Source organism: Anguilla anguilla, chromosome 14 (genome assembly GCF_013347855.1).
Source record: "Anguilla anguilla isolate fAngAng1 chromosome 14, fAngAng1.pri, whole genome shotgun sequence".
NCBI classification, from domain to species: domain Eukaryota; kingdom Metazoa; phylum Chordata; class Actinopteri; order Anguilliformes; family Anguillidae; genus Anguilla; species Anguilla anguilla.
In genome coordinates this window covers 33,804,083-33,819,877 of record NC_049214.1, presented here as the reverse complement: position 1 = coordinate 33,819,877, position 15,795 = coordinate 33,804,083, and the positions used below count along the sequence as shown (strand labels likewise).

The 15,795-nt window shown below is 49.7% G+C and overlaps 1 protein-coding gene across 2 annotated transcripts in view; it reads left to right on the top strand.

The window, feature by feature from the left end:
* ttc28 (tetratricopeptide repeat domain 28) overlaps nt 1–15,795 on the top strand; it is a 290,826-nt gene that overhangs the window by 262,363 nt on the left and 12,668 nt on the right. For both annotated transcript variants that reach the window (XM_035391601.1, XM_035391602.1), the window contains 4 exons: nt 4,621–4,761; nt 11,067–11,211; nt 11,804–11,983; nt 13,723–14,252. In XM_035391601.1, coding sequence (XP_035247492.1) covers nt 4,621–4,761; nt 11,067–11,211; nt 11,804–11,983; nt 13,723–14,252 — 996 coding nt within the window. The remainder of the gene's footprint in view (nt 1–4,620; nt 4,762–11,066; nt 11,212–11,803; nt 11,984–13,722; nt 14,253–15,795) is intronic.

Sequence of the window (15,795 nt, the reverse complement as noted above, 5' to 3'; positions counted from 1 at the left end):
CTGTGACTCTACCCGACCAGTCCAGTAACCCCCCCTCAGCCAATCACTGGGCTCCAGAAGGAACAGGTGTCCTCGAGCATCATTGGCGATGAGCCAATGGCGTCCAAGCTGGGCCTGTTCACCTGGGTATTTTCTGTCGGGCCCCGCCCTCGGCCCACGGGCCAATCAGAGGGAAGAGCAGATGGGAAAGTGTGAACAGCTGCTCCCGTTTGAGGGTGAGGAGTTTATTCGCTCCTAAATTTATCCTGACGGATGGGCACTGCGTGGGCTTGGGGCAGAGCGAACGCAGCCAAATAAATCCCCCCACCACCCCTCCCCCCCCCCGGCCGCCACCACCGCTAACACAGACCCCACTGCGCTGCTGGTGTTTGTCATCAGCGGAAGAACGGCTTGAGGGGGGTTTGGATTGTGTGTGGCTTTTATGGCAGTGACAGGTTGGGGGGGGTGGAGGGGGGGTGGTTACACAAATAGATAATAGTGATGAGTTCATTATAAAATTATCGTGGTCATTATTATTATTATTATTTATTTTCATTTGTACAGCACTTTTTAATCTCTGCAAAGCTCAGTGCTGCAGCAGCAGACATAATTAAAAAGCACAAACAAAGATATTACTTCAAAGGTGGGAAAAAAACAACAACAAATGTGCTGTAAAATATACTGTGCAGTCTGAGTCTACAGAGCATCTTATGTGTCGTAAAGATCAGAAAAGTCCTGTCAGCAGTCAGGTGGAGGCTGGTGCACCCTGGGAAAAATGTGTTGCTTATTATTGTTGGGGGGGTCAGAGGATAAAGGCTATGTGCCTTTTGTGAGGGGGGGGGTGGGGGTGGGGGTGCGGGTTGGGTAAACTAAATGGGCTCCATAACTTCCTTTGTGTAAGAGAAGCAAAGCACATTTCTACTTTGTTCAACTTTGCATATTTATTTTTGTATTTTTGTATTTTCGCTACACAGTTTTATTTGTCATGGCAATTAAGCTCCATTTGAATTTGAATTGAGAGAGGAGGAGAGAGGGAGAGAGAGACCGAGAAGAGTAAATGAGAGAGTGGAGGGAGGACAGGGCTGACAGCGCGAGAGAAAGAAGAGAGGTGATGGAGGGAAGAGAATCACAGGCGGCAGTATAAAGAAGTGACACGAAGAGAAATAGAGCTGCAGTAGCCCTTCAGAGTGAAGAACGCCCCTGTTACACCTTCATGAGTCTTAGTCACAACATTTACACAAAGAGCTGGTGAAATATGAAGAGAGGGAACAGGAGGAGGAGGAGGGAGAGAGAGGGAGAGAGAGGGAGAGAGAGAGGGAGAGGCAGGTGGCATAGTTAGCAGAGCGCTTTGTGTCGGAGCTTATCGGCCCGGCAGAGACGCTGCCTGCTGGGGCGTAGATGGCGGGCGCTCCCCGACTCCCCATCACTCACCGCGGTGTGGATCAGCCCGAAAGGCGTGGCCGGGCCCGGCTTCATCCCGCCCCGCTAAACAGCCGTTTAGAGGCCGAGCGAAAGGCTGCCTGCACAGCTTTCTGCTTGGATGACTGCTGTCTGCCCTCACAGAGAGAGAGAGAGAGACAGAGAGAGAGAGAGAGAGAGAGAGTACATTTGACTGGCTATATATAGTCAATCTGGACTTTGACTGCTGAGCCGATATTAAATCTACTCTGTAACGGCTGTAGTGATAGTAAATTTTCACTTCAACTGCAGGACTGATATTAAATCTACACTGTAACAGCAGTGCTGATGGTAAATCTACACTGTAACAGCAGTGCTGATGGTAAATCTACACTGTAACAGCAGTGCTGATGGTAAATCTACACTGTAACAGCAGTGGTTGTAATAAGTTAGTTACTGACAGCAAATTGTGGCTCCGCCTCTTTTTGGTGTAATGAAGCCTCATTCTCCCATCACTACTTTAGCCCCACTGCTGACCACTGCAGTGAGTTGCTTTAGCCCCACCCACAAAGCTCTCCTCCAGTGTGGACCACCGCAGTAAGTCAATTTTGCCTCACTCACAAAGTTCTCCTCCAATGAAGATCACTCCTGTGGGTCCCTCCCATAAAGCCACTGTCTCTCTCTCTCTCTCTCTCTCTCTCTCTCTCTCTCTCTCGCCCTCCTGGTTCCCTCATTATCTGTGCAGCGTCGTTCTCACACAGGGCTCTTGCTCCTGGGCAACATCGGTCCGCTCGAATTATGGATTCGCCACCGCGAAAAAAAAGCTCTCTCCCTGCGAAGGCCTGCGGGTTTGAATCCCGCCCACCCCCGAGCCCCTCGGCGGTTTGGGGTCCAGCGATGCCGGCGGGCGCCCGGCTGGCAGACGCCCGCAGCCTGCGCGGGCCAGCGCCCACTGACGCCGTCAGATTTGCGCTAAGCCGCGCTGTCCCGCGCGTCTGCTTGCCTTAGCGTTTCTGCGGCTCCGCTCAAAGGCCGAACCGTCTCAATTTAGCACGTCTGGGGTCGCCACGGCAGCCGCTACCCTCTTTTTCTTTTTTCTTTTTTTCCTTTCTCGTGTTTTGAAACTTTGTAACTGCTGTGAAATGGCTTTCTTGGTATTGGATTTTGAAGACAGCTTAGTTTAATTTGCCTAAATTGAGGCGAAATTGAAAGGGAAATTTTTTTTTGTCAGTTTCAGGGTTTGTGGTAGTGTTTGGACGTGATGGGGCGGGGGGTTTGGTGTGTGTGTGTGCGGATGTGTGTTTATGTATGAAGCCAACCGACCACGTTAAGGAAGGACATTTTCCTTAGGAAAACAGACATTGCAACCACACACCAAAAAAACAAGACTTGCAATTTTCTCTTCTGTAAGATAAAAAAATTTAATACGTAATACAAAAAATAATTTAGCTTAGTAATACATTATGTTAGCTATATTTAGAAATGTACCACTGAGATCAAATTAGTACTAATTTATGCATTTTGCAATGTATTTCCCTGCATTATTCCCTGTACAAGTTCCTTATTTCACAGATGAGAGTGTTACGTCTTCATATCATTGGAATACATAGTAGAATGCTGAAAATATTATCAATGCAGGTTCTCTATTTCACAAAAATGTGGCACGTCAGGACGGCCAAGGGAAAATATATTTTTGTTGCATGAGGGCCAACAGATACGCTCCTGGTGGAATTTTAAAAGTTTCCATTCCGCTTCCATCCAGCTCAAGAGAACCACTGCCTTTTGCTGAACTTTGGGATTATAGGCCCTAAAGAAGTCTGTCTTTTGCTGGTGCTCAGCACTTGAGTAGCACAGCAAGTCAACAGTTAAAGCAGCTGATCACACAGCTTGCTCTTGACACCTGGTTTTTTGGATCAGAATCGGTCGCTGATCTTACGGCGAATACAGAAAGCAGCAGACTCTGTGGCTCTCCAGAACCAGGATTGCGGATCACTGCCCTGGGCTGTCAGTGTGTCATCGGTGTTGTGTGAGCCATCGTGAGTGCCTATGTCACTGAGCTGTGATGTCACTGCATCGAACCCGCAGCCCTTTCGCACAGCTGTCCATCAGAACTCTCACGGCGAATCCCCGTCTTCGCTGTTTGAGCGGGCGGGTCCGCTGGGGAACGCGGCTGCGATGCCTGTTGTGAAAAAGGAGAAATGTGGGACAGGCTCTGAGTGCGAAGCCTCAAAGGGAACTAAAAATAACGATGACCTCTCGCGCTCGTCGGAGAGGAGCCAAGAATGAGCGGTAATTAAACACATTCATCAGAGGTAGAATCAAGTGGCTCATTAGCGCTCCTGCCGCTGCCTCTGCAGTGGTGGAGTTCCACTCGTCCTATGTGGAGGCGAAGCACTTGAAAAAATGTAGTTTTTTTTATTTATTTTTTTTACTTTGATCGGGATTAATTGGTTGTGGTGTTAAGGCGAGCTGCCACTTCCTTTCATTTCAGTGGCAGTAAACTATATCTGTTACTGAACCAATGCTGGTACTGTAACTCCAGGGGTTGCAGGTTTGAATCCCAGGTGGGTTGCTACCGCTGTGCCCCTTTAGCAAGGTAATCGATCTGAGCTGCTTTAGAAAAATATACAGCTGTGTATTTAACTGAATAAATGTAATCTATGTAAGTCACTGTTGCTAAGACTTTGTTAGATTCAGAAGCATTATGCGTGTGTGTGCGTGTGTGCGCGTGCGTGCGTGTATGTGTGCGTGTGTGTTGTGTGCGTGTGTGTGTGTGTGTGTGTGTTTGGCTCTTTGGGCTGAGGGATACATTACCCAAATGAGTCTGATCGGTGTGTCACAGACTGTGTGACCTCAGGTCTGGCTGCTGCACTCTTCAGAAATACTAAACAAAAGAGGACCTGAGGAGACTGACAATCACCGTACGCTTACTGACTGACATCTCTCCCTGTCCCTCTTTCACCTTCTCTCTTTCCCCTTCCTCTGTTTCCCCTACCTCACCTCATATACACCCCTCTTTTCCTCCTCCTTTAAATATCCCTCTATCATCTTCCCCCGGCTCCATCTTTCCCTGTTTCTTTCTCTGTTTTTATCCCTCTCTTTCTGTCCTCTTGCTTTGCCTTTCCTCTTCCCTCCATGTCCTCTCTTCTTTGTCTTCCATTTGTCTTCTCTCTCTCTCGCTCTCTCTCTCTCCCCTCTCTTCTCTCTCCTCTCTCTCTCTCTCTCCCTCCCTCCCTCCCTCAGGGGCTGTTCCAGCAGCGAGACAGAGAGTGAGGCGGGCGATCTGCTGGACCAGCAGTTCGAGGAGCTCAACAACAAGCTGAACTCTGTGACCGACCCCACGGGCTTCCTCCGCATGGTGTCCAGGAACAACCTCTTCAACAGGTGAGACCCCCCGCCCCCCCCACCTCCGCTGCCCCCCTTGCCCCCGTCCTCGCCCGTCTCCATCCCCTCTTCACAGCTGTCAAAACATCCACCTCTTTCCCGCCTGTCAAAACATCCGCCTCGTCCGAAGAGGAGCAGTCAGAACACCTCTCTCTCTCTCTCCCCCAGCACCTGTCGCGCGCGGCTCCCCTGCTCTTTCTCCACGCCTGTCAGAATATCGCGTGCGCCGAGTCTCGCTCTGAGCCGCCAGACGCTCTTTACTGCAAATCATTAGACGTGTGAAACTGGAAGTGCAACTGCAGTTCTGTCTCTGCTTCTCTGATGCTCAACACATCCTGCGTTTCCTCCAATGCCGCGAGTGTCCAGTAATGTCTTACGGTTCCTTAGCACTGTTCCCTCTTGCGAGAAGCTCAGTTGGAGTTCGGATGTCAGTGGTGGGGTGGGTTGGGAGTCGGGGGTGGGTTGGTGGCTATCTGCCCAAAGCCCCCCCCCCCCCCCAGCTGTGTACTTAACCCTGGGGTCAAAGGGTACTTCACCCCAGGTGCTGTTATAACATTAGTTCTGACTGTCTGCACTTTGGTGTCATTCAAAGCCTTTGTGTAAGCCTGCAGTACCTTTTCCTGGTTCTGGAGATCCAGGGCTAGAACATTCCTAAGCCAATGACCAGCAGGCATCCTCACAGCCCATCCAACCACTGGCCCCACTTGAAGAAATATTCATATTATGCCACACTGTAGAACGATAAACTCTCAGTGCCCCAGTAGACGCCACTGATTTCAGCTTATAGGTGGTTTGGAAGGGATTTGTATGTTATTTGTGTCGTATGGACTGAGTATCGGGAGGAGGGTAACAGTTATCAGCCCACTGTTAAGAGGCAGTAGGGAGGGGCAGTTCCTCAGCAGTCACACTGCCCGAGATCAGGGGCAGCAAAGCTGGCTGTTTGGGGGGGAAAGTATTTGGGAGCGCTAGCTTTGTGAGAAGCGCCGCTTCTCAAAGAGAAACCCGCCATCCTGCCGCTAACTCTCCCCGGACTCCCCAGCCACGAGCTGAAGGACAATCGGGGGGGGGGGGGGGTGTGTATGTGTTTGGAGGAGGAGGGGTGGGGTGGGGGAGGGTTAGTTTGTCATTCCAGGCGTGATCCAGCCTGGCTCCTCATTAAAGCTTTTTAAATACCGCAGCATGACTTCCCTCGCTAAGCCTATCAGGGTCCCCAGCCCCCGTGTCCCAAAAGCGGCAGCGGACAGAGAGGTCTTCACACATCCGCTGGCTCAATATAAAACATAGAGCTGTTTTGTGTAGTATAATGGGTTTGGAACTGGTCTTGTGACCTAAAGGTCACAGGTTCGATTCCCTTTGTAATCTTGAGAATGCTACTTAACCTGCATTGCTTCAGTATATATCCAGCTGTATGAATGGATGCAGTGTAAATGCCATGTAAAAGTTCTGTAAGTAGCTGTGGACAAGAGTGTCTGTTAAATGCCTGTAATGTAATGTTTCTGTTCCCTGTTACCCTAATTACTTTCCCTACTTCCATTCATACTGTCTCCTCCTTCTCTTATCTTTCTGTTTCTTTCTCATGCCACTGACTTGATGGAGAAAACCCTCTCTGTGTTGTGCTGACAGGAGTAGTGCTTTGGGAATATCTGCACGGTCCGGAAAGACTCTCCACGTCCTGCAGAGGCGCTGCGTGATCTGAGTCCCGCTCTTCTTTCAGCGACACAGCTTCAGCTCGCTGGCGGTTCTAGAGCCGCTTTACGGAGGCAGGATAGGATGTGGCCGTGTCACTGGCTTTTGATTGGATATTCCCGTGTGGCCTCAATCTCTGTGCTCCTGTGCTGATGTTGGGGCTAATTAGATGTCGTAATGGAAAGTAAGGGTTTCCAGTTGCGGACTCATAGCGGGGTCATGGGTTTCCAGTGCCAGTGTCCATAGGCAACCGTTTCAGACAGCCAGGCAGTTGGCTTGTCATAAGGGGGGTCTGCCTCAGACCAGCAGTGTTGCTCTCTTTGAGCCTTGCCGCGCCTCTCGAAAAAGCTGGTGTTGCCTCTCTTCGGATTCGGACCTGGACTACACCCCGCTTTTCTTTTCCAGCTCCGTAGCTCCCTTGCTCTCTCTCTCCTTTCTTTCGCATTCCCCCCATCCCCTCGCGCTGTCCTTTTTGCCTTCCGGATGGCCGCGTTCGCTTTTTTTCGCGGAGGCCTGCATCAAAGCCTGGGAGTAGATTAGAGGCCCGGGGCTGGCAGAGAGCCAGCGCCCGGGGGGTGGTGGGGGGGGGGAGCCTGCTGCTGGTGCGGATCGATGGGAAAGCGAAAGGCTCCCGCAGCAGGAGCGTTCGGGGCCACCCCGGGCGCGCCTTGCAGCCGCGGGAACGGCGGCGTGAAACCGCTCGCTCGGCGCGCCGCGGCGGGATTGGCGGGATTGGCGGGATCGGCGCTCCTCGCTCCCGGAGCCTCTTCGTTCTCGCGGGCGGAGAAACGGAACACCGGCGCGAGACGCGCGCCAGGGAGGCTCTTTGTAGATTTTTTTTTCCGGCCGGGGCGTCAGATCCGTTCGCCGTCACGGTCCGAGATAGGCGGCGAGCCTCTCTGCAGCGCGTCTGGGATTCCCGAGGATGAAAGCGGGAACGCGGGAGAAGTGTAGCGCTGTGGCGGAGCGGTTTTCGGGAGAAATGCTCGAACTTGGCTCGGCCTGCCTGAGAGGATCGACGCTAACCACTGTGAACAAGAAGCCTATTGTCCATTATAAGACAGTTTATAAGAGACTTTCAAACTGTGGTGCACGGCCATCAGCTAGCTGAGAACTTTCCCAAAGCCTTTTCCCCATTTTTGAAATGAAACGCCCAGTTTTGACAGTACAAACTCACGACACCACGGTGAGGGTGAACAGTTACCTTAAATGATTGCTGCAGTGTTCATTTCCAAACTGTCACAAAAATGTTCTAGAAGCAGAACCTCTTCCGCGGTCTGCCTATGTGACTGTAAGCGTTACATACCAGACTGCTGTAGCATTAGTATTGCCTTCACATAAGGGGCGACGTAGCTCAAGAGGTAAGCGCAGGTCGTCTCGCAGCCAGTGGGTTGCTGGTTCGATCCCCCGCCCTGGGCGTGTCGAAGTGTCCCTGAGCAAGACACCTAACCCCTAATTGCTCCCAACGAGCTGATTGGTCCCTTGCATGGCAGCCTTTCACCGATGGTGTGTAAACGGGTGAATCAGAGGCATCAATTGTGAAGCGCTTTGGATAAAAGTGCTATATAAATGCAGTCCATTTACATAATCACATGATTAGCACACAAATCCGGGTTCATTTAATACGATACTTTATTTTGTACCTTCGCTCCACAAGGTTGGATAGTCAGTGCAAAGGGTCACTGTTGTTTAAAATACCATTTTTGGGAGAAGCCAGGTACCCCGAACCGAACCTGCGTCAGTTTAATTTTTAAATTTGCATTCATCTTGTCATCCTCATAATTTGTTTTACGACGCATTGTTATCGTATTTTTTATCATCTGTAGAGAAATTACCGCAAAAGCAATTACCTGTAATAAATACCAGCTGGCTGCTTTGAAGCCTAAAAAAAAAGCGAGTAGATAAGCCCCCATTTAACAGAGGGGTAGAAGAGCACCAAACAGGGTCATGTCGGGTCAGGTCATAAACAGCCATTACCCTGGCTTTTCATCCCTCTCCCGTTCTCACACCTCAGTCCCTTTCTAAAGGTGCCTCGCCATCCTGCGCTTTTCTCGATATGGTTTATTGGGTTTAATAGGACGTTTAACGCTCGAACCTTTAACCGGTCGAAATGTTAATTAAGCAGTATGCATTCCCGAGGCGAGGACGTGTAAAAAAAAAATAAATCACCCCAAAGCAGATCGACCTCCACAAAATAAGCCGTTGGAATATTTGTCCGTGGTCTGCCGAGTTTTCTTTGTATCCTTGTCGCATGAATAATTATCGCGACCAAATTATTCAGTATGAGGCGAGGAGTCTGGCGCTGTCTGTAGGCTGACTGACTCTCAGGCCAAATAAGCACCCCCCCCGCCCCCCCCCCCTCCAATACAGGTGGGGGTTAATTTGTTCATCATGGCTCTTTCTGTGCTGTGACCCCTTCTCTGTCTGTTACCTTCTCTGCTTTCTCTTTCGCTCTGTCTGGATAAAGCAGAGAACACATGTAAGGATGGGTGGATTGTCTGCTCCCCTTTCTTAAAAAAAATAAAATAAAAAATAGTGTTCAGTATGCCGCCGCTGTGGCCCGTTATGTTCCATCTTGCGTTCGATATCTTTCAAATTGATGTTGTAAAAGACAATAAATTGTGGTGGTTTAGCCGCAGGCGAACCACAGCTGGCACCAGACACAGACAAGGGCCGAGCCGTCTGAAGCCAGAGAGAAACCGAAACGCGCCGATTCGGGGGCGGGGGGGGGGGAGGGGGGGGGGGGTAGGTGCACATGCTGCCACCTGTTCAGTCACTGCATGGTGTTTCTCTAACAGCAAATCCCTCTAAAACCCTACTTTCACTGAAGGAGTTCTGCTCCACAGAGCAAGACCCATTTTGCGACTGAGTTTCATTTAGGCTATTTTTTACTGCGCCCTTTTTTCTGGACCTTGCTGAACTCAGCAGGCTTTCAGGTTCTCCGCTCGGGGGTTTTATTGTTTGTGATGGGGACGCCGTTGTTGGCGTACCTGCTCTGACACGGGCTTGCGTCTGATCATTCGTGAGTGATTGAGCAGGGAACGAGCACACTGCCGTTATGCGGAAAGGGTTAATGCGTTGACTCGATCACAGATTAATCCGAGCAGCTTTTTGGTCGATTGCTGCCCTTCTGGTGTCCTGCCTGTCACCGTGGCGACTCTTCGTCGTACCTGTTCACGTGTGCGCACAGACAGTTTTCTGTGATCCTGAAGGAGACGCATTTGGATCAGTTTTGCCACGTCGTTTTTGATTGACAAGCACGTGTGTTACCTGTTCGAGGGGGTCTGTGATGTAAGGGTGTGCGTAATGCAAAAAAGCACAAGTAGTCTAGGATAGACAGTAGACAGTTTGAAAAGACAAGTAAGCTTCTCACTCCTGAAAAATCATGAACTTTAATGCTCCCTTACCGTAAATCATTTGTATCAAGTGTGGACAACTAAACATTCCTTATGCAGGGTGTTGATATACCATAGAAATAACAATACTGTGCAATTAAAATGCCTTTCAAACAATAAATAAATAAACTTCGATTCTGTGGCCCCGGGACGCTTCGGCCCTAAATGATAGATTTGCAGAGATTGTTTATGACAGCAGTTGGCTCTGTTCATTTGATGCTGACAATATATTCGCCAAATACTTTCCTTGATTCTAGTGGACCCTTATGGACATGGAAAATACTGAATATACTAAAATAAAACAGCAACACAGACACTGCAACGTGTCACAGCGTATGGGCAAAAGATACATAAGATTACCGCTTTTAGAAATGGCAGTATGTTCAATGCTCTTTTAAAAAAAATAAACTGCTGTGAAGTATTTTTATCGTGATACACTTTCAAAGTGTGTGGTGAATACATTCCATTTCTGTAGCGGGAGTTAGCTGTGTGCACTGGAGGTAGAGTGTTGTCTGTGCTGTATCTCCTCTAGAAGGCAGATATTTCACTGCTTTGCCCCCAGGTTACAATACTGAGATGTCATACGGTTTTAAGAACACCACCTGCGGAAGGGCCTGGCTCATTTACAGCTCCACACTGCCATCCGGTGGCGGTGTGCCTTTACAACAATATCTGAGCTGGTGAATCACTGACAATGAGTTATGTTGTTCTTGTTTCTGTGTCTTTTTTGTTGTTGATGTTGTTGTTATGGCTGTCTTGTTGAACATGGTGATATTGTCCTCTGTTGTCTGTGTTGTCATGTGTGCCCTGTGGACTAAGCCCTGGACTCAGTGATGTGGAGTTGGACTGACAGCCACAGCTGAAGTCAATTCCATCGCAATTCAGTCAGTGGATAAATCCAGCTATTGAAGTGCAATTGATTAGTATAAAAACAATCATGTTTCTATCCTCATATCCACATCCACATTATTTTTTCAGGAGTGATCCTCAAATTCAATACATTTTTTTTCAATTCAGGAACAGAGTTTCAATGAATGACATTTCCTGAAGTGACTTGAAGTTGGTCTGACTGACCCCCCCCACCGCTCTAACCCATGAACCCCACCTCTGAACCCCACACCCATCCCACCCCACCCCACCCCACCCTGAACCCCACCCCCACACCCAGCACAGCGCCGTATCGCACTAACGCCGTTTTCTGCTCTGTTTGCTCCCGCCCTACAGGAGCTGCCAGAGCATGACCAGCCTGTTCAGCAACACCGTCTCTCCCGCCAAAGATGGCGGGTCCTCGCTGCCCCGCCGCGCCAGCGCCCTGAGCAAGCCCCCGCTCCGCGCGCTCTACGACCTGCTGGTCGCGCCCATGGAGGGGGTGAGGCCCCACCTTCTAAAAACTAACTGAGAAAGGTTCCTGAAGACGCAGATGCCGCTTGTGAAGATCTCGCTTGACGTTGATTGGCGCGGAGCTTCAGGCGCCTGTGACCCAGATTGTTGAGGATGAAAGAGAGACTTCCTTGAGAAATCAGAACAAACTGCATCCCTGTCTTACCTGACAGGCGTCTCCTCTCCTTTCATCCAGGAGCTCGGTCCTGGCGCCTCTTACCTTTAGTACACAGCTTATAGAGAGTGCTGTGTGTGTGTGTGTGTGTGTGTGTGTGCATGCGCGTGTGTGGACGTGTACATCCACTTTGTTGTATATTCACTTTGGCATTAAGCAAAATAAGAATTTACTAAGAGTAATTGGACACTACTGAACTTCCCTCTGTATATGTCCTCATCGTGTCCACTATGAAGGAAATGGTCAGCCTGATTCTAGATCAGCACTTTTTCCTTGAGATGCTTCACAAACACAGGCGCTGGTGTCTGACTGAATGAGATGGTTTAAACAGTCTGCTGGCTCCTGTGGTGTGGCAGTTCTGGGGCAGTTCTGACCGACCCCCTGCGCTCTCTCTCTGCTCCCCCAGGGTCTGATGCACTCGAGCGGGCCCGTGGGCCGCCACAGGCAGCTGGTTCTGGTGCTGGAGGGGGAGCTGTACCTCATCCCCTTCGCCCTGCTCAAAGGCAGCTCCTCCAACGAGTACCTGTACGAGCGCTTCAGCCTCATTGCCGTGCCCTCCATCGGGAGCCTGGGAGCCGGAGCCAAGGTCTGCCCCTCACTCCTGGGACCACCCCTCACACCTGCATGGTCTCGTCCCCTCACACCTGGGCCTGCCCCTCACACCTGCATGGGCCCACCCCTCAAACCTGCATAGTCTCGTCCCCTCACACCTGGGCCTGCCCCTCACACCTGGGCCCACCCCTCATTCCTGGGACCGCCCCTCACACCTGCATGGGCCTGCCCCTCATTCCTGGGACCGCCCCTCACACCTCCACCCCTGACCTCAGACCCCAGGTGCTCAGAGCGCCAGAGGTCCCAAAGAGGCCCTCCCCCCTACAGTCTCCTCACAGCACACAGTGTAGCGGTGACGAACACTAGTGAGCTTATCGGAGACGTGACTCACCTCATGCTGCTCAAACACAAACACTCCAGATCTCATAGTTTACGCGTGAATCACCATTGGCCGACCTTCACAACTCTGATATGTTTGGTTGGAATATACTTGGTTACGTCCTGAGAAGCTGGCAGGTTTTTGGCTCTGAAGTGCACTGCTTTTGCCAGCTTTCTATATTTACGTTACTGGCATTTAGCAGACATTCTTATCCACAGTGAATTGCACAGCTTTTGCTTTTAGACATAGTATCCGGCTTACAGCTGGATATATACTGAAGCAATTCAGGTTAAGTACCTTGCTTAATGGTGCAACAGCAGTGTCCTACATAGGGAGCCAAACCTGCAACCTTTTAAAAGCCCATTATGCTGTTATACCGTTATACGACACTGCCACTCCTCTCCTTTATTAAGGAGAGATATCGGCCTGTAATGCCAGGCCACTCTGCTGCTCTTACACATTCACTGCACGCCCTCTCCACTTCACTTCTTTTTGATTTCGTCTGAAATTGCTTATGTCGGTGACACCCGTTTGAAGTGATTGTTGTGCTGCAATCCAGCGCAGTGGCATGGAGTGCTTTGCAGCTTTTGAATATTCATGTTTGCGTATCGCAGCTGATGTAAACCGGCTGAGGGTTTAGGAAGAGGCCTCAAGTCATTTGGGGCTCTTCAGTCATAAATGGATATGAATATTCATAAGTGCTTGTGAAATGCACAGCTGAATGATAATACGGGAGTAGACTTCCAGTCAAAATCAAAATGTGACTTTTTTCATGATTAGCTGCTTTATTTGTCAGACATCTTGGTGGATAGTGATTGATTGACAGCACAATAGCAGTTGATTAATTAATTTTAGGATTGTGTGATTTAGTGACTTAATGGCTTATTGAGTGATTGAATGATTCATTGGCTGAACTCCTGATGGGTATAAATGATTCATTTATTAGGTTATTAATTGGCATACTGTGGGATAACTAGATATGTTTACCTGTGTGATTGTTTTATGTAATTATATATCCCAGTACTTTATTGAAAAAATTGAAGGAGGAGATAGATTGATTTTTATGTATCTTTGATGTTCTATTCATTAAGTAGTATGTTGGTCAGATTGACTGAGTAACTGGTTGATTGATTCATAGAGTGATATATTGGTGAAATGATTTATTGATTAATTGAGTGATACATTGGGCATGTATTGACTGAGTGATTGATTGGGTAACTTAGCCAACTTAGACATTGATTGAATGATTGTTTGTGTCATTAATTGACGGCGTTAATAATTAATTGAGAGGGCAGTTGACTAAAGGATTGGTTGATGAAGTGAGTGGTTGATTATTTGAGCGATATATTAGTTGAGTGATGACTGAGTACGTGATTGGCTGCCTCTGTCCTCAGACGCACCCTCGGCGGGCGGGGCCAGCGCTGTGCGGCGGCGTCTCCATGGCGGCGGTGGTGGGTAACCCGCGGTTACCCTCGTCGGTGATGGACCGCTGGCTGTGGGGGCCCATGCCGTCGGCAGAGGAGGAGGCGGTCATGGTGTCGGAGCTGCTGGGCTGCCAGCCGCTGGCGGGCGCGGCCGCCACCAAGGAGCGCGTGATGAGCGCGCTCACGCAGGCCGAGTGCGCCCACTTCGCCACGCACATCTCCTGGAAGCTCGCCGCCCTGGTGCTCACGCCCAACCCGGAGAGCGCCGCCGCCTCCGCCGCCGCCGGGGGGGCGGGGCCGGGCGGGGTGGGCCCGGGGGGCGGGGCCGGGGCGGGGGGAAAGGGGAGCAGCAGCTACACCATCCCGGAGAGCCTGCGGGGGGGGCAGGACGACGGCAGCGACGCGGAGAGCGTGTGCGACAGCCCGCCCCTGCAGGAGTTCCTGCTCACCGCCGCCGACATCCTGGACCTGCGGCTGCCCGTCAAACTGGTGGTGCTGGGGTGAGTGATCCAGGGCGGGGCTGCCACTGCCTGAACCTTCCCTGCTAACCTACCAGTAACACTCCTACAGATTACTGACCGATAACCATTTCCTTTCACCAGTTTTCATAAACAAATCTGTCTTTTATGTGACCCTGTGATGTTTGTGCCATTCATTGCTGAAAATTCTCGTAGTTCAGTTGGAGTCTTTCCAAATTTTACTGGCAGCCGAAGAGCTAAATTAAAATTCCAATACGTGTTTGACCCCTTGTCAGGGTAAAGTAACCTCTTTATTGATGAAGGCACTGATTCTGTGTTTGTAACAGGAGGCACAAAAGTTGAGTTACGCAGGGAAAACAGATCCCATTCGGCAGGGCATTCGGCGTCTCGTGATGCCCCAGCGCCCCCCTCTGGACAGTCAGGGGCCTACAGCCTGCGTGCTCTCCTGCACTTGACTCTGTCCTCTGACTCAATGCCTGCGCTGGTTTAGCTTCTCAGCTGCCGAGTGAGAGGCAAGAGCGTGAATACCGAATTACCCTGGGGGGCTAGACACACTGCCTGATGTGTTGCTGAAACAACTGTTGTTGTGCGTGCACACCCACGTTTGATACACAAACATGTACCATTACCTTTGTGCTCTTAGATCAATTGTGGAGATTCTTATATACTTGTATGCTAAAAAGCACCAAGATGAAGAGCAGGAAGGCATTGAACACAACAGGTGATGTGGGTCAAGCATTCTTTCACATGTCTGTGTTCCCTCAAAGATATTCAGATCTCTATTCCCTCAACAATACTCAAATCTGTGTTCCCTTGAACATACACAAATCTGTGTTCTCTCAAAAATGTTCAAATAAGTGTTCCCTCAAAGATGCGCAAATCTGTGTTCCCTCAAAGATGTTCAAATACGTGTTCCCTCAAAGATGCCCAAATATGTGCTCCCTCAAAGATGCACAAATGTATGCTTCCTCAAAGATGCTCACATCTGTGTTTCCTCAAAGATGCTATGTTCACTCAGTTTCGCATCAGCTGCAGTTGCTCTGAACATTTTTCAAAAATGCAAAAAAAAAACCCTTGATCCCTTGATTTGTACATTTAGAATTGAAATGGCGTTCTTTTTTTCCTGTATTAGTGGGGTAACTATCAAACATCTGCTCCATGAAAAGGAACCTGCTGATAAACATGTTTTGCAGTTTATTTAGGGGTGGAAGTAGGAGTTTCTCAGATCTCAGATATCTTCAATAGGCTTCAAATCTCGCTAATGATCACCCAGCATAAAGCATCACTGCACCGGGGGGAGCTGGAAAGGAAATCCCCAGCCTCCAGTCCCCCAGCACGCCTGCCTGCTGTGACCGTGTGCCATTAATTGCAGTCAGGCATTAATTTTTGGTGTTTTTCGGAAAAGCGCTCAAACAAATATTTGTAAAGGACTCCCGAGGAATGTGTGTTGCCGGGTTCTTTAGAAAACACGTTGAGTAAACATTGAAGGGCTGATTTTTAATACTCACAAATGTCTTTAGAAATCCTAGTCAAACACCCGCAGAGCAGACAAAGTCCTCGGTCG